General features: G+C 47.2%; 1 protein-coding gene across 3 annotated transcripts in view; it reads left to right on the top strand.

Moving 5' to 3' along the window:
- DNAH14 (dynein axonemal heavy chain 14) overlaps nt 1-24,567 on the top strand; it is a 368,675-nt gene that overhangs the window by 300,592 nt on the left and 43,516 nt on the right. For all 3 annotated transcript variants that reach the window (XM_075595506.1, XM_075595507.1, XM_075595505.1), the window contains exons 72-76: nt 1,226-1,424; nt 15,023-15,241; nt 18,397-18,491; nt 21,485-21,641; nt 22,641-22,851. In XM_075595506.1, coding sequence (XP_075451621.1) covers nt 1,226-1,424; nt 15,023-15,241; nt 18,397-18,491; nt 21,485-21,641; nt 22,641-22,851 — 881 coding nt within the window. The remainder of the gene's footprint in view (nt 1-1,225; nt 1,425-15,022; nt 15,242-18,396; nt 18,492-21,484; nt 21,642-22,640; nt 22,852-24,567) is intronic.

Genomic DNA, 24,567 nt, shown 5'->3' with positions numbered 1-24,567 from the left:
AAATCGCATGCTGATACACGTAGGGGAAAAAAATGAGGGCACAGACAAGTATACATTAATGAAGGGGAGAGCAATCTTTTTCCCCCTGCCGGCTGTACTCCTCTCCGCGCGCCCCCAGCCCCACCCCCCACCTCTCCCTCTTACCTTGGTTCCCGGCGTCTGGGCGTCATAATGTGACTTTGCGTTGCTATGGCAACGTGACATGACCCCGCGTTATCATTTGATGCCGCGTTGCCATGGTGACACATTTCCATATGCCGGGTGAATCAAGGTAAGTGAGGTTTACAGAGGCCTTCGCCGCTTCCCCGGCATTTAATTTAAGAGCCTTCGGGAAGCACCTGGGGCCTCTGTAAACCCTGCGCCCCCCCCCCCCAGATATTCTCGCGCCCCCAGTTTGCGCACCTCTGCATTAATGAATAGTTCAGCAAAACAAGAACAACCCAGCCCGAGTTAAGGAAGTACAGTACACAGCCAGCAAATCTACAGGTACGGCATCCATTCTCACTGACCTGCCTGAGATGGGATGATAGCTGTTAATGGGTTTTCTGCACACGTTGTCATCCCAATATAACCTTCCAAACCATAACAAGTCCTCTGCCAGATGGTTACTCCCATCCATATTTTAACCCCTTTAGTGCAGAAGGAGGCAGTAACCGTTGTAAAGCCTGTCTAGATATCAAATAGATAAGTAAAAAGAGCATCTAACGTGTAACACTTCCCTTCTTTGTATCATGGTGTAAACACTTTCCTATAGTGCGAAAATACTTCACAAAAGCCATTGCCGGCTGAAAGAGTGACCTCCTTTGTGGCAACAATAATGTTGCTACCGCTGTATGGTGTTATTTGTACTTAGCTTTAAAGATCCCCAATACTATATAAATAAATACAAACACATCAAAGGGAGCAATTAATAAATGGCGTTATTGAACCGATGCCGCGTAGTGATATGATTATTCGCAGCGCGGGGTGTTGCTGCGGCCGGGGCGGTATGGCAGGATATTCTGGGACACACTGCGTTATCACTGTCATCAAACGTTACGGAAACTCTGTGATGTTCTGCGCTATCAGTAGGTGCAATAAAGCTTCCGACATCTGTACATCTGGTTGGGGAGGGACGGAGGGGTGGAGGTCAGTGTTTAAAGCGCTATCTTATCTCAGCCAGAACATGGTTTTGTTCTGTACCAATCTATTTTGTTATTTTTTTTTAACTTACTCTTTCACTTAGATTGTTTCCTCTGCACTTTTCACTAAGCATCAGCTCTGCTTCTCCTTTATCTTGTGCGCTAACATTATGAAACATGGCGGCAGCACAGAACCATCCTCCAATACGCTGGGATCTCTTCCAAAAGCAGAGTGGGATTTCTTTCTGCGCTCCATGCTGCTGACAAACATCATAGACAAAAAAACATACTTGAAAACCACAGGTAAATGGAGTTCTCGGTATAACAAAAAACAGTTTTGTGATCCTCTGAAAAATAATCTAATGCAGCAACTATGGGCATTATTTACTAAAGTCTCCCAAGGATCTTGTTGAAAGCAATGGGATCAATCTGGTGCAATTCATTTGTTGTAAGTATGTATGTCTTTATTTATATTGCACCACTAATGTACATAGCGCTTCACAGCAGTAATACAGTACACGTGACAATCATATAAATAACATATAATACAAATAACACATAATGGGAATAAGTGCTTCAGACATAAAAGTGACATTTAGGAAAAGGAGTCACTGCCCCGAAGAGCTTACAATCTAATTGGTAGGTAGGAAGAACGTACAGAGACAGTAGGAGGGTGTTCTGGTAAGTGCGTCTGCAAGGGGCCAAGGTTTATGTATGTAACAGGGTATGTCCCATTATGCCTTTCTTTCCCCCTGTTATGTAAGTCCTGTTAGCTGCAGGCAGTAACAGGTTAAATCTATGGTCTCTTGACCCCCCTCATGCTCCACCTATGAGTGATAGAAGTAAGGTGGAGACTCATGACCTGTGTAAGCCTATCTGGTATAAGTATAGACCATGAGCCCGCCCCTTCTTGTTCCTCCTAGGAAGGAGTGGCCAAGTTAGTTTAGTCCTGCTTCAGCTCTTGAAGAGAGAGGAGGCAGAGAGCTGTTAGTCTCTCATATGGCAGGATGAGCATGCTCACCCCAGCCTTTGGCTGGGGGAACATCATATTCAGCCACAGAGGCCTGTAAGACCAGGGGCCTTCACCATCCAGAGGTCTGGAACCTCTGAGACACTGCATCACTGTATGGAGATCTGCAGTGGATGCCTGCCGTGCTGAATAAAGACCCTTGTTATGACACTCCTGGCTAAGTATCAGTCCTTGGGCAGGAGGGAGAAGAATGCAGTAGTGGGGGCTGACTTCTGGACACACTGGAACCCACTAAGGCTGGATTCGCTGAACACCAAGAGAACAATCCTAAGCCTGCCCTGATCTCAACTACATCGCAGATCAGCTCAGCTCTCCTGATCCTAACAGGTATCGCACACACACAGGTAGCATAGGCTGTGTATCTAACACTGGGAGGGGGGGGGAACAGTGCTACATGTATGAGGTGCAAAGTATCAGCCACGGAACTGCTCATATGCTTCGATAAGGAGGTGTGTTTTAAGATGGGTCTTAAAGGTGGATAGAGAGGGTGCTAGTCGGATATTGAGGGGTGGTTTTCCCCCAGCTTTGATGTCCGGAGACTGCAGTATATGATCCACATACTGTATATTCTTTATATCAGAAACTAACAGTTGTTTGTTATGTAGCCGGGCTCCCCTCGCCCGCATATGTTGTTGTCGGGTGGGAGGGTTGCAGCAGGGCAGGGAACGCTCCGATATATCGGAGGTTCCGCGTTATCTCAGAAGGTGTGGAGCAGGAGGTCGCGCATGCGCGGGGATAGCCGCCAACGCCCGCGAAGGAGGAGTAGCTCCCATAGGGTGGAGCGTAGGGAACTACGAGTCCCAGCAGCCGCCGCTGGATCATGTGATGCGAGGGGACCAATCGGGTGGTTGGTAGGAAGGAAGGAAGCAGGATATAGGGTTGGAGGGCACGCACGTTGCTCAGAGCTAGCGGGAGGAGGAAGGCCCTGAGTCCCAGTAGTGTGGAGCAGAGATAGGGACTGGCCCTAGACAGGTTCCGGTTCCCTTAGTGTGCTGTTCAGTGATCGCTTAAAGAGACAGTGTGTATCTAGCAGGAGGTCTGGGCTCAGACCCTGCTACTGTTGCTGCAGTTCGTCTGGGTGAGATCGCCCCAAACGCCTATTGCTGGAGCCACCTGGCATCTGACCCTTTGTGAAGATCCTTGGCAGGCCTGGGTACTGGAGTGCCCGGCAGGTAACCAACAAGTGCACCAACTATATCACCATTCATACAGGACACAGTGGCTGCGCAGTCACCCATACATATTCGTTATCTCACTTGAGAGTGGGGGACATATTGTGTTGGGGTATTGGACACGGGGTGGGATCACCCGGTGAAGGAGGGGAAGGAAGCGTCCTGCGAGACGCAGTAGATAGTGTCTCCTCTAGGGAGGGACACCTGTTGATATATATATACAGTGTTCGACAAACCTATACATTTGCTCGCCCCGGGCGAGTGGATTTAACCCCCGGGCGAGTAAATATTGGCCCAAGCAGCACACGTTTGGTACTAGGTGGTGAGTAGATTTTTTTGTGTGGCGAGTAGATTTTTTGGTGATTTGTCAACCACTGTATATATATATATATATATATATATATATATATATATATATATATATATATATATATACCCAGTGGTTGACAAATCACCAAAAAATCTACTCGCCACACAAAAAAATCTACTCGCCACCTAGTACCAAATGTGTGCTGCTTGGGCCAATATTTACTCGCCCGGGGGTTAAATCCACTCGCCCGGGGCGAGCAAATGTATAGGTTTGTCGAACACTGTATATACCTATAAGCCTTTGCTGACAAGTAAAGTCATTCGGTTGTTTATATGCTGTGTGTGTGTATTGATATCTAATAGTCCTGCAGGAACAACTCCCCCTCTGGTGGGAGCCATCGCAGGTGGAGGCGCTGCACCAAGTATAAGGTATTATCTATTATTATGCGTGCCCCAGGCTCTCTGTGGCGGAGGCTTAGGCCCAGTGAGCCTACAGGTTATACAGCATATGGTAGCAGTCTGTGTTCACTAGGAAACAGGGCTACATTTGGAGGCGCTGCTGAGAGCTTTGACTTGGGGTGCCCCACGACTATACACACACAGCCACCTGCCCACCATGGCCCTCCCCTCGCATCAGAGAGTGCGCGCGGCAAATGCAAACGCCCGCCGCGTGGTGGCCGTGACCCAAGTACCTATGGCCTTACCATTAGAGACATTGCAAACGGCCCTACAACAACTACCTGGTTTTGCCAAAACCCGCCTGGTAGACGTCCTCATAGACCAAGACGCTAAGTGGAACACCTTGCTAGTTGATTGTTGCCGAGATCTGGTGGTTCTCGAGCCCGCCGTCCCTCAATACCTGCAGCTTCCCAACTCCCCGCCCGGCGGAAGCCCCTTTGTCTACCCACTTCGAGACCCCCCTTGGAGGGACTGGGTGACGACTGCCCTACCCTCACCTCCGCTCCCTACCCGGCTAGTGAAGCGGGCAGCTGCCGGTCAGGATTTAGCTATCAAGGGTCTAGCGTATCAGAAGAAGCTGGCTTGTGTAGTGAGATGTTGCAGAAAGTCAATGACAAGGTAGTTAACCGCCCCAACCAGCTTACCTCCGTTAGTAGGAGCCCTCACTCTGGCCACGCATTCTCAGAATTACCGGAAATTGAAGGCCTTCTCCGGGACTTTACCCGTCCCGACGGGAGAGGATGGGATAGACCCCTGGAAGGAGCACACCCAGGGTGTGATGGAAGAATGGTCCTGTACAGACGCAGTGAAACGTCAACGCCTCATGGAGTGCTTGAGGCCCCCGGCGTCCACTCTGATCAGTATTCACAGAGAACAGCATCCTGATCTGACCTCTCGGATGATGGTTGAATTCTTAACTGAAGCCTACGGCGTGACCGACGATGATGGGGCCCTGTGGGCCAAATACTATGCCATCAACCAAAAAGATGGAGAAGACTTATCTGCCTACATCCACCGAGTGCAAATTGCGTTAGTGCCCTTGCTCCACCATAAGTATGTAACAGCCTCGCAAATGGATGAATACCTCTGCAAGCAATACCTGCGGGGATCCAGTCCCAACCACCCCATTGCGAACATGATCTGCGATAATCTCACTCGAGGGAGCCCCCCCTCGTTCACCAAGCTGTTACAGAAAGTCAAAGAACATGAGGCACATCTAATGCTTCATTCTCCACAGAAAGCTAAAGTAACCGTCAACTCCAAAAACAAAGGGGGTAATGAGAAAAAGGAAGACCCCCCGGATAAACCCGGCCCCGAGCGACCGAAATACACCAGACGAACCTCACCTCAGTACAATCGCCGCACTCCGCCGAGGGATCTGTCCTGCTACAAGTGCGGGAAGAAGGGGCATATCTCCTATGATTGCCGGATGGGAGAGTCCCGTGACCGGAGCCCCTCGCCCAAGAAGTTCACGCCTAACGCTATGGTATGTGGTGTGTACGCGGCCAGCGGAGAAGACCCCGTCCCCAACCAAAGTGGCGAAGGTCCCAAGGACGAGAATAACCGCGTGGGGCCGGTAACCCTTATACGGGTGCTAGTAGACAGCATCTATTCCTCCGCCCTGGGATCTCAAGTGACCATCATATATCGAGGGTTCTATCATCAACACCTCCAGAATCGGCCACTGAAGTCGACGAGCATATCAAAGTAAGAGGGCTAAGCAACGAAGACTACCCCATCGACGGCATAGTGACGGTGTCCCTGGAAATTCAGCAGCTCAACACCGGGAAGTCTCACCCCATGAATGTTGATGCTCTTGTGTGTCCGGAACCCAAAGACCTACCTAAATACCCGATCATTTTGGGCACTAATGCGGACATTGTAAAAGCCATTATCAGGGCCTATCTGCAAGAAACCAATGAATTGCCCATGTCCAGTCTCCAGCTGCAGCTTGTCCAGACGAGTCCGGGTCCCCCCCTTCAGCCTCAGAAGACTATGGGCTGTTCTGCGGTCGAGCGGGTCTGACGAAAATTTCACCCGGGGAGATACAGAGGATGCCCGCCTGGTGCGCATACGCTGAACGGGTAGACACGGAGCAGCTCTTTTCCCTAGAAACTACGCCAGAAGACGACGCCAGCAGAGGATACCGGCTAGTAACCGAATTCCGGGATTGGCCGGCCGCCATCCCTCGCCGCATCTATGTGATGGTCCAGAATCTCTCCCCATTCCCCATGGCCATCGACGCGGGACAAAGAATAGGGAGAATTTATCCCGTCAGCTCAGTGGATGAAGCTGTGCAAGTCAATGCTACCCGAGTGGAACACCCCGGCACGGGGCTGGACTTCGACTTCGACTCATCTGGGTTACCAGTGGAATGGAAGGAGAGACTGCGAGTCCAATTGAAAGACAGGCGAGATGTATTCTCTACCGGAGACATAGATGTGGGATGCAGCCGCAGTGCCCAACACACTATTCGAATGAATGATACGAAACCGTTTACGGAACGTTCCCGCCGGCTCGCTCCTAGAGACGTAGATGATGTACGGGTCGTCCTCCAAGAGATGGAAGAAGCCGAGATCGTCACGGAGTCACGAAGCCCTTACGCCTCACCCATAGTGGTGGTGTGAAAGAAGAATGGGACCGTGAGGCTATGTGTGGATTATAGGACACTGAACAATCGGACAGTGCCGGACCAGTATAATCTTCCCCGCATAGAGGAAATCCTGAATGCCCTCCATGGAAGTAAATGGTTCAGTGTGTTGGATCTCCGGTCTGGATATTACCAGGTACCCATGAGCCCAGAGGATCAAGAGAAAACGGCGTTAATTTGTCCACTGCGGTTCTATCAATTCACTCGCATGCCCCAAGGTATATGTGGGGCCCCCGCCACCTTCCAATGGCTAATGGAGAAGACCTTAGGTGACTTAAACCCCCGAGAATGCCTAGTGTATTTGGACGACATCATCATCTTCGGGCGAACACTAGAGGAACACGAAACTCGGCTTCTGAAGGTGCTTGACCGGTTAGCTCGAGAGGGACTCAAGCTCTCTCTGGATAAATGCCAATTCTGTAGGACGTCTGTGACCTACATAGTGTCCGCGGAAGGGATTGCCACTGATCCCGCTAAAATAGAAGCTGTAGTAAGCTGGTCCCGACCCGACAATGTGGTGGAGTTTCGGTCGTTCTTGCGGGTACTAACGCAGGTTTGTGGAGGGATATTCCCATCGGGCCAAAGCCCTCAAAATATATCCCGATGACACAGGCCGGAAGGCTACCCCTGCCCGACAACCCTTCGGGGACAAATGGACCGCAGAGTGCGAGCAAGCCTTTGTGGACTTGAAGCAGAGTTTGACCGCGGCCCCAGTGTTAGCCTATGCCGACCCCGAACAACCGAATATACTACATGTGGATGCTAGCCTAGGTGGATTAGGGGCGGTGTTGCATCAAAGTATCCAGAAGGATTACGACCCGTGGTCTACATCAGTGGCAGCCTGACGGCCAGTGAGCAAAATTACCCAGTGCATAAGCTCGAGTTCCTTGCCCTGAAATGGGCCATCGTGGACAAACTTCCTGATTATCTCTATGGGGTCACGTTCGAGTTGCGTACAGACAACAATCCGCTCACCTATATCATGACTTCAGCTAAACTCGATGAGGCAGGACACCGCTGGCTAGCAGCCATCTTCAACTACAACTTCACATTGAAATATAAACCGGGTCCTTTGAACGTTGAGGCAGACGCCTTGTCTAGACGACGGGGGCTGGCCACAACCCCCGACGACGACCAATGGGAAGAAATCTCAGGACCCGGGATGCGGGCCCTGTGTTGCACCGCCGCCATAGTCAATGATCAAGTGGCCTTCTCCGAATTAAGAGTGGCCGACTCCCTAGGGTGCGCGTCCAAAGCCATCCCGGAAGCATATAGGGACCCCTGGGGGATGCACGTTACCCCTGACAAGATCATAGCCTGGAACGATATGGTGCGCTATCAGGTACGCGACCCGGTAGCGGGAGCCATCCGCTACGCTATCCAGAAAAACCGCACAGATCTCCTCAAACATGCCCCTGGCGATGTGGGAGGCATACTGATGCGGGAAGCCGATAAATTCGAAATACGGGACAATTTACTATACCGAGTGGTAGAGTACCATAACCACCCGAATAGGAGACAGCTAGTACTACCTAAAATATTACAATACCTGGTGTTGCGGTCCCTACATGATGAACATGGCCATCTGGGTGTCGACAAGACTTTTGGATTGCTGAGGGATCGGTTCTTCTGGCCAAAGATGAGAGAAGCCGTAGAGCATCACTGTCGGCGGTGTGTTCGGTGCATCCAACGGAAGACACTGCCCACCAGGGCCGCCCCAATGGGTCACCTGAAAAGCACTGGGCCCATGGACCTAGTATGCATGGACTTCCTATGTATTGAACCAGATAGCCGGGGCATCGGCAATGTGCTGGTCATCACAGACCATTACACGAGATATGCCCAGGACTACCCGACGAAAGACCAAAAAGCCATCACAGTTGCCAAGGTACTCTGGGAAAAATACTTCATACATTATGGGCTCCCTCAACGACTACATTCTGACCAGGGCAGAGACTTTGAAAGCAAATTGATAAAAGAATTACTAAAAATCTTACACATTACTAAGTCCTGAACCACTCCCTACCACCCGGAAGGGGATGCATTGCCCGAACGATTCAATCGCACATTACTGGACATGCTGGGTACGTTGACGGGAGTGAAAAAGGCGGAGTGGAGCCGACATGTGGAAATATTAGTGCACGCTTACAACTGCACTAGACACGATTCCACCGGATTTTCTCCATACTTTCTGATGTTTGGGAGAGAGGCTCGACTGCCCGTGGACATACGTCTGGGAGTCTCCACTGACTGAGTTCATAATTCCACTCACTTCAAATATGTGCAGCGGTTACAAGAGAACCTGCAACGGGCCTATCAGCAGGCAGAAAAATCTACAGAAAAACAATGCAGGAAATAAGAGGCGTTATGACCACAAGGTCAAACATAGAGACATTCAGCCGGGAGATGCAGTACTCCTTCACAATCTGGGAGTACCTGGGAAACATAAGTTGGCTGACCGGTGGAGAGAAGGAGTGTATGATGTAGCGTCACAAATGCCTGGTCTTCCGGTCTATCGCATTAAGGACTCGGAGGGTCGGGTGAAGGTATGGCACCGAAATAATTTACTTCCTATTCCACAAGTAGAGGAGGGGGAAGTGGAATGGCCTGCAACCTCATTGGATGGTGAAATGACACAGGGTGAGAACGGTCCCGAGACCGACAATACAATTCATCATGAAGACCCCCAAGAGGGAACCACTCAAAGGGGCCCTCAACAGCGAGCATTTCCCGGTGGAGCTACGGGTAAAGGGCTCGGGGAGCACACGCCCAATGGGGTGGCTCCGGAAAATTCTACATTGGACCCGCAGAGTCCATGTTTTGTACCAAGTAATGATCATATAGAGACTGTAACCCCCACAAGGGAAGATGCTGAACCTTAAGACCAGGATAGTCATTCTCCTGAGGGAGTGATTGAAGAGCAGTTAAGGCGAAGTCAAAGAAATGGGCAACCTCTAATGAGGATGACCTATGACCAGTTCGGGGCACCCCACTATGAGGCTCAGCAGTGGGCTCGCAACCGAGTAAAGTCAGTAATCCTGATGTTGTATTGTATGTCTTTATTTATATAGCGCCATTAATGTACATAGCGCTTCACAGTAGTAATACATGGGGTAATCAAATAAATAACAGATAATATAAATAACAGATCATGGGAATAAGTGCTTTAGACATAAAAGTAACATTTCGGAAGAGGAGTCCCTGCCCCGAGGAGCTTACAGTCTAATTGGTAGGTAGGGAGAACGTACAGAGACAGTAGGAGGGAGTTCTGGTAAGTGCGTCTGCAGGGGGCCAAGCTTTATGTATCGTGTTCAGAATATCCACAGTGCTATTCATATGCTTCTTTAAGCAAGTGTGTCTTAAGGTGGGTCTTAAAGGTGGATAGAGAGGGTGCTAGTCGGGTACTGAGGGGAAGGGCATTCCAGAGGTGTGGGGCAGAAAGTGAGAAAGGTTTAAGGCGGGAGAGGGCTTTAGATACAAGGGGGTAGAAAGAAGACATCCTTGAGAAGAACGCAAGAGTCTGGATGGTGCATAACGAGAAATTAGGGATGAGATGTAAGGAGGGGCAGAAGAGTGTAAAGCTTTAAAAGTGAGGAGAACAATGGAATGTGAGATGCGGGATTTAGTCGGAAGCCAGGAGAGGGTTTTCATGAGGGGAGATGCTGAGACAGATCTAGGAAAGAGTAGAGTGATTCTGGCAGCAGCGTTTAGGATAGATTGTAGGGGAGACAGGTGAGAGGCAGGAAGGCCGGACAGCAGGAGGTTACAGTAATCAAGACGGGAGAGAATAAGGGCCTGAGTCAGAGTTTTAGCAGTCGAGCAACAGAGGAAAGGGCGTATCTTTGTTATATTGCGGAGGAAAAAGCGACACGTTTTAGAAATGTTTTGAATGTGAGGGGCGAATGTGAGAGAGGAGTCGAGTGTGACCCCTAGGCAGCGTGCTTGGGCTACTGGGTGAATGATTGTAGTTCCAACAGTAATGTGGAAGGAGGTAGTAGGGCCAGGTTTGGGAGGAAGTATGAGGAGCTCTGTTTTAGCCATGTTGAGTTTAAGGTGGCAGAGGGCCATCCAGGATGATATAGCAGAGAGACATTCAGAAACTTTGGTTTGTACAGCAGGTGTAAGGACAGGTGTTGAAAAGTATATTTGTGTGTCGTCGGCATAGAGGTGATATTTAAACCCAAAAGATGTTATTAGGTCACCTAGAGAGAGTGTGTACAGAGAAAAGAGAAGAGGTCCCAGGACAGAGCCCTGGGGTACCCCCACAGAGAGATCAAAAGAGGAGGAGGAGGTGTTAGCAGAAGAGACACTGAAAGTACGATGGGAGAGGTAGGATGAGATCCAGGATAGAGCTTTGTTCCGAATACCTAGAGTATGGAGAATGTGGAGGAGAAGAGGGTGGTCCACTGTGTCAAATGCTGCAGAGAGGTCGAGTAATATGAGCAGAGTGTAATGACCTCTGTCTTTGGCAGCATGGAGGTCGTCAGTTATTTTAGTGAGAGCTGTTTCGGTGGAGTGAGCAGAGCGGAAGCCAGATTGTAGAGGGTCTAGGAGAGAATAGGTGTTGAGAAAATGGAGCAAGCGAGAGAATACAAGACGTTCAAGGAGTTTAGAGGCAAAAGGCAGGAGGGAGACAGGTCGATAGTTAGAAAGACAGGTAGGGTCAAGCTTGTTGTTCTTGAGTAATGGTATGACTGTTGCATGTTTGAAGGAGGATGGAAAGGTTCCAGAGCAGAGGGAGGAGTTAAAAATGTGTGTGAGCGTAGGGATTATAGTAGGAGCTAGAGGTTTTAGGAGATGGGAGGGAATGGGGTCAAGAGGGCAAGTGGTAGAGGGAGAGGAGGCGATCAACAGCGACACATCCTCCTCTGAGACAGTGGAAAAAGAGTCAAGGAAGGCAGGAGGAGAGTTAGGAAGAGGTGTAGGATGGGAGGAAGAAACAGAGGGGATGTTCTGCCGTATGGATTCCACCTTTTCCTTAAAATAGTCAGCAAAGTCCTGAGCAGAGATGGAGGAAGGAGAGGCAGCTGAGGGTGGTTTGAGTAGAGTATCAAAGACAGAGAACAGTCGGCGTGGGTTAGACTTGTGCATGTTGATTAGTGCAGAAAAATAGGCTTGTTTAGCTTGCTAGAGGGCAGAGTTGAAACAGGATAGCATAAATTTGTAGTGAAGGAAGTCTGCGAGAGTGTGAGACTTCCTCCAGAGGCGTTCAGAGGAACGAGTGGAGGAACGCAGCATGCGCGTGTGGGAATTTAGCCAGGGTCTAGGGTTAGAAGGGCGAGTGCGGCAGAGAGAAAGCGGGGCATGTAGATCAAGAGACGAGGACAAGGCAGAGTTGTAGTTCCTGACCAGGTTGTCGGGGTCTGTAGCAGAGCTGAGAGAGGAGAGGGAGGAGCGTAAAGTGGATTCAAAGTCAGGTAAGTGAATAGAGCGCAGGTTTCTGCAGAACCGGGGGGTAGATGGAGGTGGAGAAGGGGAGAAGCGAGATAGAGAGAATGAGATGAGGTGATGGTCAGAGAGAGGAAAAGGGGAAATGGAGAAATCAGAGGGAGAAAAGTTTTTAGTGAAAACCAGGTCTAAGTAGTGGCCATCCTTGTGGGTGCTGGCTGCAGTCCACTGTTGAAGGCCAAAAGAAGAGGTTAGAGAAAGAAAGCGGGAAGCCCAAGGGAGAGAGGGGTCATCAATGTGGCAATTGAAGTCCCCAAGGAGAAGAACAGGGGAGTCTGAGGAGAGAAAGAAAGAGAGCCAGGATTCAAAGTGAGAGAGAAAGGCAGAAGGGGAATGAGTAGAGGTAGGTGGGCGATAGATGACCGCCACATGGACCGGGAGAGTTGAGAAGATCTGGACAGTGTGAGCCTCAAAGGAGGGAAAAGCAAGAGAGGGGGGAATAGGAAGGGTTCGGTAACGGCAGAGAGAGGAGAGCAGGTGCCCCACGCCTCCACCCCTGACATCAGGGCGCGGAGTGTGGGAGAAGGAAAGGCCACCGTAGGAGAGGGCAGCTTCCAGAGCAGAGTCAGACTGAGTGAGCCAGGTCTCAGTTATAGCAAAGAGAAGCAGGGAGTGAGAGAGAAAGAAGTCGTGCACAGAGAGGAACTTGTTAGAAAGGGAGCGAGCATTCCAAAGGGCACAGGAGAATGTTCAGTGAGATGTATAATCTATCTAGTGTGGAGGATGTTGTTATGTTATGCATTTTTCATTATATAAATGTTGTATCAGTTCAAAGGTATCGTCCAAGCGGGGATGTTGGAATCCACAGGGGGGAGGATGTAGCCGGGCTCCCCTCACCCGCATATGTTGTTGTCGGGTGGGAGGGTTGCAGCAGGGCAAGGAACGCTCCGGTATATCGGAGGTTCCTCGTTATCAGGGCGCCGCCATGTTGGGAGTTGGCGCAAGCACAGAAGGTGTGGAGCAGGAGGTCGCGCATGCGCGGGGATAGCCGCCAAAGCCCGCGAAGGAGGAGTATCTCCCATAGGGTGGAGCATAGGGAACTACGAGTCCCAGCAGCCCCCGTGGGACCATGTGACGCCAGGGGACCAATCGGGTGGTTGGTAGGAAGGACAGAAGGAAGGAGGATATAGGGTTGGAGGGCGCGCACGTTGCTCAGAGCTAGCGGGAGGAGGAAGGAGACGGAGCTCCAGGTGTAGGGAGGCATTCAGCCCCTACCTAGGCCTTATACTCCAGGCCGAGTTAGGCCCTGAGTCCCAGTAGTGTGGAGCAGAGATAGGGACTGGCCCTAGACAGGTTCCGGTTCCCTTAGTGTGCCGTTCAGTGATCGCTTAAAGAGACAGTGTGTATCTAGCAGGAGGTCTGAGCTCAGACCCTGCTACTGTTGCTGCAGTTCGTCTGTGTGGGATCGCCCCGGACGCCTATTGCTGGAGCCACCTTGCATCTGACCCTTTGTGAAGATCCTTGGCAGGACCGGGAACTGGAGTGCCCGGCAGGTAACCAACAAGTGCACCAACTATATCACCATTCATACAGGACACAGTGGCTGCGCAGTCACCCATACATATTCGTTATCTCACTTGAAGGTGGGGGACATATTGTGTTGGGGTATTGGACATGGGGTGCGATCACCCGGTGAAGGAGGGGAAGGAAGCGTCCTGCGAGACGCAGTAGATAGTGTCTCCTCTAGGGAGGGACACCTGTTGATATATATATATATATATATATATATATATATATATATATATATATATATATACCTACTGTATAAGCCTTTGCAGACAAGTAAAGTCATTCGGTTGTTTATATGCTGTGTGTGTGTGTATTGATATCTAATTGTCCTGTGAGGAACCACTGCCCCTCTGGTGGGAGCCATCGCAGGTGGAGGCGCTGCACCAAGTATAAGGTATTATTTATTATTACGCGTGCCCCAGGCTCTCCGTGGCGGAGGCTTAGGCCCTGTGAGCCTACAGGTTATACAGCATATGGTAGCGGTCTGTGTTCACTAGGAAACAGGGCTACAGTTATGTAAACTAAAACTGTATTCGGATACTGGGTTTAGAATAAGACAAAAGAATCAACAAATATTTGTTTTTCACTCTCATGGGCCGTGCCATTGTATAAGTAAGGGAACTTGGGGATGCAAAAGAGAATGTAGAACTCAATGTACAAGGATAGAGAACATGATCACTACTGCAATAAGAAATTGTTAGCATGTTCAATAGTAGGGTACAATTTGTGTGTCCCACGTTACACTGCGTTGTGGGTTTTGCGGCACCTTATTAAATGAAAATGTAGTCATTTCTGCAGTGTGCGTTTGCAAAGCAGATTTAAAAGCCATAGGATTTTTGGAACAAAGTTTTCTTGGCTGCAAAACGGAGGAAAAGTGTCTCTCTAAAGTCTTCCTTGTGCCAGAGAAGAGTTCAGCTCTAATGAGCTTCATTTGAATGGAGCTGCTCTCTTGCACAGCAGGGGCTTATGCATCGATTTCTCTGCAGTTCAATGTTGCATTCTTTAATGCAGCTCCTTTGGTTTGGATTTTAGATTGCAACATGTCAAATGTTATTCTGCATCTGCAGATTATTTTACAACATTGTCAGATTTAAAGTATGTCCAGAGCAGGTGTTAATTGCCCTATTGTGTTTACATTGTTGACACTAGCACATGCATAGCAAATACACATTTAACTTGATATATGCAGTACATCTTAACATTTACCTATTACGTAATCCTGAAAATTATTGTGTTTTCTTGAGACACATCAATGTATGCATGGTATAAATACACATAATGTACCAATTGGTGTTAATATTTTCTGTCTCCTATCTGTGTGCAGAAATAAATGATGAGGCTAGACGACATTGCACCCCCCTGTGGCTCACGGGAACCATGTGGAAGCAATGCCACTATATGAGCAAATACTTGGAGTCATTCTCATTGCTCAAGGAATCTTTGTCATCCAATACACAGCAGTGGGATACTTTTTACAGCAGTGCGAATGTGTATCAGCTTCTGAGCCAGCCATATAAATTGGTGTTAATCCCATCCCGGCAAGGTAAGAAGTGCTGACAAAGTCTAACCCAAACCAATAATCCCTACCTTGTAACCAATGCACTCCTGGCTCCTTTGGCCACTCAAACACAAACTGTACAAATTGCTTCCCCTTTCTATTCACTTTCCATGTAATATTCTGTTCATAATGGCATAAATGAACGTGTTATATTAGCATGCTATATGATAGTCAAAATGTACTTGAAAGGTTAAGTTGTGGGGACTTTGGAAATGGGTGCCATTGGTATTTATTAGGAGCCATAACTTTGGAATGACAGCTGAGTTGCTTTGCCAGCTCCAGGTTTGTACAATGTTAGATGCTACACTGACCACCTAAGGCTAGGGCACTAGTGAGCACGACGGAGCGCCTCCTGGCGCTCTCCCCCTGCAGCCGAGCGATCTGATGAACTTCACATCACACGCGACTGCGGGGCGTGGCCATTGCATCACTCGCGGCTGATTCACCCTCATTGGCTGAACCGCTGCCGTGACGTGGCCATTGCTCGGCCACCGCGCTAAAATACTAAATTCTTGTCTTTTGGCAAAGGCGGTCACGCATCGAGCATTATGCCCGGGCACACAGGCATCTGCTGGGACTGTCCCCATAGACGCCGTTGCGCGCGCAGCCGCTGCCACCGGGGATGAAGCCTAACACAGGGGTTCCCAACTCCAGTGCTCAAGACCAACAGGTCACATTTTAAGGATATCCCAATCAGTGGCTCAATGCGCACAATCAGTGGCTCAGTGCGCACAATCAGTGGCTCAGTGCGCACAATCAGTGGCTCAGTGCGCACAATCAGTGGCTCAGTGCGCACAATCAGTGGCTCAGTGCGCAGAATCAGTGGCTCAGTGCGCAGAATCAGTGGCTCAGTGCGCACAATCAGTGGCTCAGTGCGCACAATCAGTGGCTCAGTGCGCACGCTCATTGCTCACCTGCAGACTTTTCGTTTTTACAGTTTGAGGATTTATTGAGTGATATCTTATAAAAGATAGGATCAACATTATACATACATAATAATAACACCTTTATTTCATATAGGGCTTTTCTCCCAACGGAACTCAAAACGTCTAACAGATACACTGCAGGGCACGATACGCAGCACGTAGGATTGTTACTGACGTGTGTGTGCAGGGCACGATACGCAGCACGTAGGATTGTTACTGACGTGTGTGTGCAGGGCACGATACGCAGCACGTAGGATTGTTACTGACGTGTGTGTGCAGTGCACGATACGCAGCACGTAGGATTGTTACTGACGTGTGTGTGTAGTGCACGATACGCAGCACGTAGGATTGTTACTGACGTGTGTGTGCAGTGCACGATACGCAGCACGTAGGATTGTTACTGACGTGTGTGTGCAGTGCACGATACGCAGCACGTAGGATTGTTACTGCAGTGCACGATACGCAGCACGTAGGATTGTTACTGACGTGTGTGTGCAGTGCACGATACGCAGCACGTAGGATTGTTACTGACGTGTGTGTGCAGTGCCCGATACGCAGCACGTAGGATTGTTACTGACGTGTGTGTGCAGTGCACGATGCGCAGCACGTAGGATTGTTACTGACGTGTGTGTGCAGTGCACGATACGCAGCACGTAGGATTGTTACTGACGTGTGTGTGCAGTGCACGATACGCAGCACGTAGGATTGTTACTGACGTGTGTGTGCAGTGCACGATACGCAGCACGTAGGATTGTTACTGACGTGTGTGTGCAGTGCACGATACGCAGCACGTAGGATTGTTACTGACGTGTGTGTGCAGTGCACGATACGCAGCACGTAGGATTGTTACTGACGTGTGTGTGCAGTGCCCGATACGCAGCACGTAGGATTGTTACTGACGTGTGTGTGCAGTGCACGATACGCAGCACGTAGGATTGTTACTGACGTGTGTGTGCAGTGCACGATACGCAGCACGTAGGATTGTTACTGACGTGTGTGTGCAGGGCACGATACGCAGCACGTAGGATTGTTACTGACGTGTGTGCAGTGCACGATACGCAGCACGTAGGATTGTTACTGACGTGTGTGTGCAGGGCACGATACGCAGCACGTAGGATTGTTACTGACGTGTGTGTGCAGTGCACGATACGCAGCACGTAGGATTGTTACTGACGTGTGTGTGCAGTGCACGATACGCAGCACGTAGGATTGTTACTGACGTGTGTGTGCAGTGCACGATACGCAGCACGTAGGATTGTTACTGACGTGTGTGTGCAGTGCACGATACGCAGCACGTAGGATTGTTACTGACGTGTGTGTGCAGTGCACGATACGCAGCACGTAGGATTGTTACTGACGTGTGTGTGCAGTGCACGATTCGCAGCACGTAGGATTGTTACTGACGTGTGTGTGCAGTGCACGATACGCAGCACGTAGGATTGTTACTGACGTGTGTGTGCAGTGCACGATACGCAGCACGTAGGATTGTTACTGACGTGTGTGTGCAGTGCACGATACGCAGCACGTAGGATTGTTACTGACGTGTGTGTGCAGTGCACGATACGCAGCACGTAGGATTGTTACTGACGTGTGTGTGCAGTGCACGATACGCAGCACGTAGGATTGTTACTGACGTGTGTGTGCAGTGCACGATTCGCAGCACGTAGGATTGTTACTGACGTGTGTGTGCAGTGCACGATACGCAGCACGTAGGATTGTTACTGACGTGTGTGTGCAGTGCACGATACGCAGCACGTAGGATTGTTACTGACGTGTGTGTGTGCAGTGCACGATACGCAGCACGTAGGATTGTTACTGACGTGTGTGTGCAGTGCACGATACGCAGCACGTAGGATTGTTACTGACGTGTGTGTGCAGTGCACGATTCGCAGCACGTAGGATTGTTACTGACGTGTGTGTGCAGTGCACGATACGCAGCACGTAGGATTGTTACTGACGTGTGTGTGCAGGGCACGATACGCAGCACGTAGGATTGTTACTGACGTGTGTGTGCAGTGCACGATACGCAGCACGTAGGATTGTTACTGACGTGTGTGTGCAGTGCACGATACGCAGCACGTAGGATTGTTACTGACGTGTGTGTGCAGTGCACGATACGCAGCACGTAGGATTGTTACTGACGTGTGTGTGTGTACATTTTGTTTTTGAAAAACAAAACAAACTTTTCATGAATTGACATTCCTTATTGTACAGATGCAGCACAGTCATCAGACAGATCAGAAACGCGCCCTGCTGCAGAGATAGAATTCAGATGGGAGGAGCTGTCTTCTTTCCAGAAACTTATTTTGGTAAGACAAATAAGTATAATAGTATTTGTTATGTTACATATTTACACAGTTACATAGTAGATGAGGTTGAAAAGAGACATACGTCCATCAAGTTCAACCTATGCTAAATTTAGACAACAGATACTTGATCCTATATCTGTACTTACTTATTGATCCAGAGGAAGGCAACCCCTCTCCCCCCCCCCCACCCCCACATAGTGTCATATCATCCAATTTGGTAAGACAAGTAATAGTATTTGTTATATTGTCCAGCAGCATTAGCAGGAACACTTTTGTGCTTAGCTATCTCCTTTATACCTGGATAATTGATTGAGCCATTCGTAGCAGGTACCTTCAGAAAAGTGTTTAAGACATGAGCAGATATGTCATCTCTCACTGAGGTTCTGTGAGTTTCAGTCATTTTAGCATTACTGGATTCATATGCTGTGAAAGCACCTCCCCCGTGGGGGTGAAGAGATCCGCTCAGTACCGAACTTACGCATAAGGGGCTTCCAAAATAGGAAAAAATAAATGCATTTCAAGTTTTAAAATCGGATGATAGCGAAGATATGGGAAAAAGCAGATTCTCTATAAAAATTGACATTTTCTTTCAAGTTTAACCCTAAGCATCATGCACATCGAAAGTGACAAACTGTGCAGCTTAACATTTGAAGACGTCATCAATGACTTTGCTCTCTAAAAATCCTGAAAGAAAATGTTTTAATATTAAAATGCATGTGAGGAGCAAACGCTGGAACAACCTACCAGAGGCTCTCACATCCACCACCAGTTTAAGTTCTTTCAAATCTAAGGCTGTCTCACATTTTAATCTGGTCTGTAACTGTTTCATACGCCCATAATATATATTTTCTATAACTGTGCATGCAATGTCTTGTATATAATGTATACCCTGTTCATTTATAACTGTATTTGTAACCATGTATTATTTGTCTTAACTCTGTGCCCAGGACATACTTGAAAACGAGAGGTAACTCTCAATGTATTACTTCCTGGTAAAATATTTTATAAATAAATAAACGCTGTTCATTTTAGCTTTACACCGTCATCTTTTGCATATAACAATGCTAGTATAATGCTATCATTCATTTCAGTTTCATCTTTACATTTTCAGTCAGAATAATACATCTATTTCTCATTTTCGGGGCCTCTTAAAGTTGACATACAGTAGCTTAGGGCCTCAGATGGTTAAAGTCCACCTCTGGATCCGCCCCATTCAAATGAAAGTGATTTAAATCTTCTCCAGCACAGGGGAAGATGTCTTCACATCATATTGAACACGGGCCACAGACTTCACTGATAAAAACCAATGCTGAAACACAACCAGATTTTTATCGAAGCAAGAATATCTACAGGGAGCATAACTAGGGCTGGCAGATGTGCCGTATATATACGGATTGTCCCTTATTTCATTGACTTGTCACGAAAATGTCGGTCGGGATGCAGAATTATTCCGTATTTTAGTGCCTTGGCTTGAAATGCCTGAACTTAAAACAATGAATGAAACGTAATAGCTTTCTTCTACGTGAGTGTAATAGTTACCTTTTCAGATACATGTCGCCTTACTAAGTTAGTAAAGTTAGTAAAGTTAGGAAGCTGCCTGGTCATCTCCTTATAGCATGACTGTGTGTGTGCCACGGTGGATGCTATACCAGGTACGTCATAAGGGCACCTTAAAGGCAAAGTGATTGTTCTTGCAGCTATCTGATTAGTGTGTCAATTTTAAAAAGTAGGTGAATATTACCCATCTGACCTAAAAACAAAATCGGTAGGATTTCACACGCCTTCATTTATTTTATTGGACAACAATACAATTGTACATGAGATCTGTAGGTTAGAGATCTCCTGCATTTTCATCCCAAATCTACCAGAAAGGAGCTGTTGTCACATGTTGGCGAGTATATCAGTGTGTGTGCCACTAGGGCAGTGGGTTTCAACCTTTTTAAGAACCGCAGAACCCCAGAACCCCATTACAATGTATTGTGACTCTGAGGAACCCCTTCATACATCTCTTGTAGCTTTGGGGAACCCCAGCACTCTTATCCTTTGTGCATAAAATTACGAATATTGCAGTAGAGCTTCTATATTTTATATTCATTAAACAGTCTTCTATATTACAAGTAACGTATGACACTATTGTATAACATTTAATAACGTTGTTCCTTTATCCACTTAAAAAGTACGTCAAAAATGAAATGAATAGGTCTTGAAAAGTACAATTTTAATGACTATTTTCTTCTCAGGGAACCTTGTAATCTCCCAATTGAATCCTTCAGGAACAATGTAGATTTTCTTATTTACATTACTTAATTTCTTTCTTAAAGTAAAGAAAAATAAAAGCAGTGTCCAATAATAAAAAGCATACATTTTACACAGCACAAAGATAATCAAGTTCTGCTGAAATCACACAATACCACTACTTTTTGTAATACTAACCTTGGACCTAATGAAAATCATAATATTATATAGAGCTGATATTGTGCTCACTTACACTTACTGTAATTCAGTGTGTAACGTCTTTCCCTCTATACAGAGTAATCAGATTGCATAAATCCTATAAAAATTCCACTTATGAGCACATCCACACATCACAGACATGTCAATGTGCTCACAAGTGGTGTTTTTATTTGCAGGAGAAGGGTTTTTGTCACTTTTTAACTCACCATAACTTTCTTTGTGTCTGGGTAAAGCCAACACAAATGCTGTAGAAAAAAAGGTTAATGTATATTTTTACATTTTCCATGTTGCAATTATCTTTTAAAGCTTCTGTTAATTCCGCACAGAGCTGAATGTTACGTTCTGATATTAAAGGGCAGGTTTGTGCTCTGAGGGTATGAATTCCGTGCCTGGAAAAACACCATAAGAAACCTTTGTTTCTAGAGACTAGGCACAGCATTTCACTTCAGCCATGTAAGCAAATAACAAGCCTGAGAGTACAAAGTATTCTTTTGGTTAATTAACATGCTAGTGAAAAATAATTACACCTTTCATTTTAGATAAAGATCCTTCGGCCCGAATGTTTAATAAGTGCCGTACGAGATTTTATAACTGAGAAAATGGGGCCAGAATATCTTCAGAGTGGAGGAATTAATGTAAAACAGGCATTTCGGGAGTCTAATGCCAGCACTCCTCTTCTCTTTATACTTTCCCCGGGTAAGTTCTGATCATGTGAGAAACAAAGGCACAAAACAATCAATGTGTTTAAATGAACAATCCATGCAATATCCCACAACAATCCATGCAATGTGTGCTTTAAAAATACATCTGTTCTGTAGTATTGGATTCTTACTACATTTTTTTTTTTAATTCAACTCTTTTTTAATGAGTATTAATATACTGAGCATCTTTTAATATCTATACTAGGCTTTAGCCCACCTCCAGGTGACAGGAAGAGCTTGCTGGGGTTCTGTGTGTTGTTTAGCACACCTCCCCAGCAGTGCGAGATCTTTGCAACACTTTCCTCTTTGTGATAATTTATTGTCAATATTCCCAGCAGTTTGAGCTGCAAACTGTAACAATAGATCATTTTACTGTAGTAATATGAGAATACATTTTAGCTGTTGTGTTACACTGACTGAAGGGTTGATTGAAACTGAAAGGCAGCCATTTAGTGAACCCTGGAAAGCAGGATCTTTGCTGATTGATCACAGGCAGATTAGGTCATTCATTTTCAATAAAGGTAATCAAACGTTGCATATATAGTGACCTGTACATTTTGACATTTCTCTTAGCCCAATAAATGCAGACTTCCTGTCTGTTTATTTAACAATTATATATCCCGTAGATGGGCAGTTTTAACCACTGTTAGGCAACCTATGGTAGCTGCCTTTCCCTAGCCCCTATAGGATCACATGCTAATAGCATATAAGTCAAAAGCTTATATGACCCTTAGGAATGTAGCATGTATGTATGTATGTATGTATATCTTTATTTATATAGTGCTGATAGTGTACCTGCACATATTGTACGAAAGGAACAGCATTAACAGTATTCAGACAACGGCTTTGTTATTTTATTTAATATAATAAAAGGAGGGGAGGAAGAGAGCTGGCGCCCAACAAGGGAGCCCAGCTGTTTGGCCGTGACATGAGACCCCAAAATCACTAATGTTGTTTCTACATGTGAATTAAATGATATGTGTTTTATAAACAGGTACAGACCCGGCCAGCCAGCTCCAGCGACTTGCTCTGGAGACACGAGGGAGCCCCCTATATTTGGACATGGTTTCTCTGGGCCGTGGTCAGGGAGCCAAGGCAGAGAAGATAATCAATAAAGGACAACGGTTCCAGGGGCGATGGGTTTTCCTTCAGAATTGCCACCTCGCGGCTTCCTTTATGCCAAAGCTTCGTACAATCGTTGACTCGTACGTGTTTGCTGTTTTGTGTGCCGAGGCAGCCTGTCCTTTCCACTCATATCATATGTGTGTGTGTATATGTGTGTGTGTGTATATGTGTGTATATATATACACACACATACATACGTGTATATAAAATCATAATTGTTTCTATTTGAGCTGGTATAGATAGGAGTAGACGCCTATACCTTTCTTTGTAGATGTTGGGCATCTCTAATGTCACTGCTCTATCGTACTGTACGGTGTCTTCCTGCACCAGAAGGTATCTATTGGAGTAATACTGGTTAGTAAATATGGCCCATTATTCAGATGCTTATAGTAAATCTTGCAAACTATTGTCATCTTGGATACATTCATTCTGGTTGCTTTAGACACAATGCAAAATGTAGACTCTATGCTGCACACCAGAATATTATAATAGAGATACATGCGGTTACCTGTGCTCCTGGTTCAGGGAACACCTGTCAAATATGCAGAGTATTTGTATAGGAAGATGACTCGGGGCATTTCCTATGCTTTGGACAGAAAACATGATTTTTGCATTGTGCCAAATATTCAGCTAGCAACTTTTATCAGAGTTGCAGCAAAGTGAATGCACATAGTTATTTAACTTTTTTTTTTTTTTTTAAATAAAACTCAGAAAGCACAAAAACCATTTCAGATAGAATTACAACATGTATCAACAATGAGTAAATGAATGTCCCATCGGCATGAGACGGTATTGTCAAAATATAGACTTAAAGTATACAGTAGGTAACCTTGGCTCAGAGCAAAAATGCTGTGAATGACCAGCACACAAAAGACCCCAATATAAACCATCTCCTGAGGAAGGTGCCCTGGGGATGGAAATGATCTGAGAATGGGCACAAAAACCGTATGTGGCTTATGCTTTTTTTGTTTATGCAGTGGCCATCTTTATGTCCACAAGTAAGGCTGGGGCCATGGTGCCGCACACCGTGCGGACACGTCCGCGCGCTGAGCGATCAGACCGCCTTAAGGCAGTGACCGCGTTCATGCGGCACGTGCGGGCGGAAGCGGGAGGGGGCACGCGCTGCGCAAGAAACCAGTTGAAACTGATTTCTTGGTGCGACAGGCCGGTCACGTGAGCGGTTTGCCCAATGAGGGCGAACGTGCTCCGTGACGCCCCTAGGGCATGCCCCCAGGCACACACCCGCGGCCCTTCCACCATGGCCCGGGAAAGCACCCGCTTCACGCGGGTTACTTCGGAGCCTCCGCACGCCCCGCGCGGACGAAGGCTCCATGGCCCCAGCCTTAGACTGTGAAATACAACATTTTTGTTCATCTTTGCAATACTCTGTAGGGTGAAAGGATTTTTGTAACTTTTTTCTTACTCACCATGACTTCATTGTGTGTCTGGTTTCTAAAATGAAAAACATTCCCCCAACCTCCAGGTAACACAAAAATAAGCACAAATATGGCTGCAGGGTCACTAGCGGAAATCTGCGACATCATTTCCTGTTGACATTATGGCTCTCTATTGGCCGGTTAAGTAAGGCTGAGCCCGGCTGACATGTTGTCTTGGGAACCAGGGGTGCCTGGTGGTTGGTGGACAATGGATTTCCAGCACAGATTGCTGCTGTATGGCATGTTGCCAAGATGAAACATAGGGGCAATATGTTCATTTTTGTCAACTAGGAATTTCACTTTAAAAGTAATTTCATATTTCAAGCACTTATTTAAAAGCTTTTGACTTAAAGATTAAAT

The sequence above is a fragment of the Ascaphus truei genome, chromosome 4 (genome assembly GCF_040206685.1).
Source record: "Ascaphus truei isolate aAscTru1 chromosome 4, aAscTru1.hap1, whole genome shotgun sequence".
Taxonomy (NCBI): Eukaryota; Metazoa; Chordata; class Amphibia; order Anura; family Ascaphidae; genus Ascaphus; species Ascaphus truei.
This window is presented reverse-complemented; position numbering and strand designations above follow the sequence as displayed.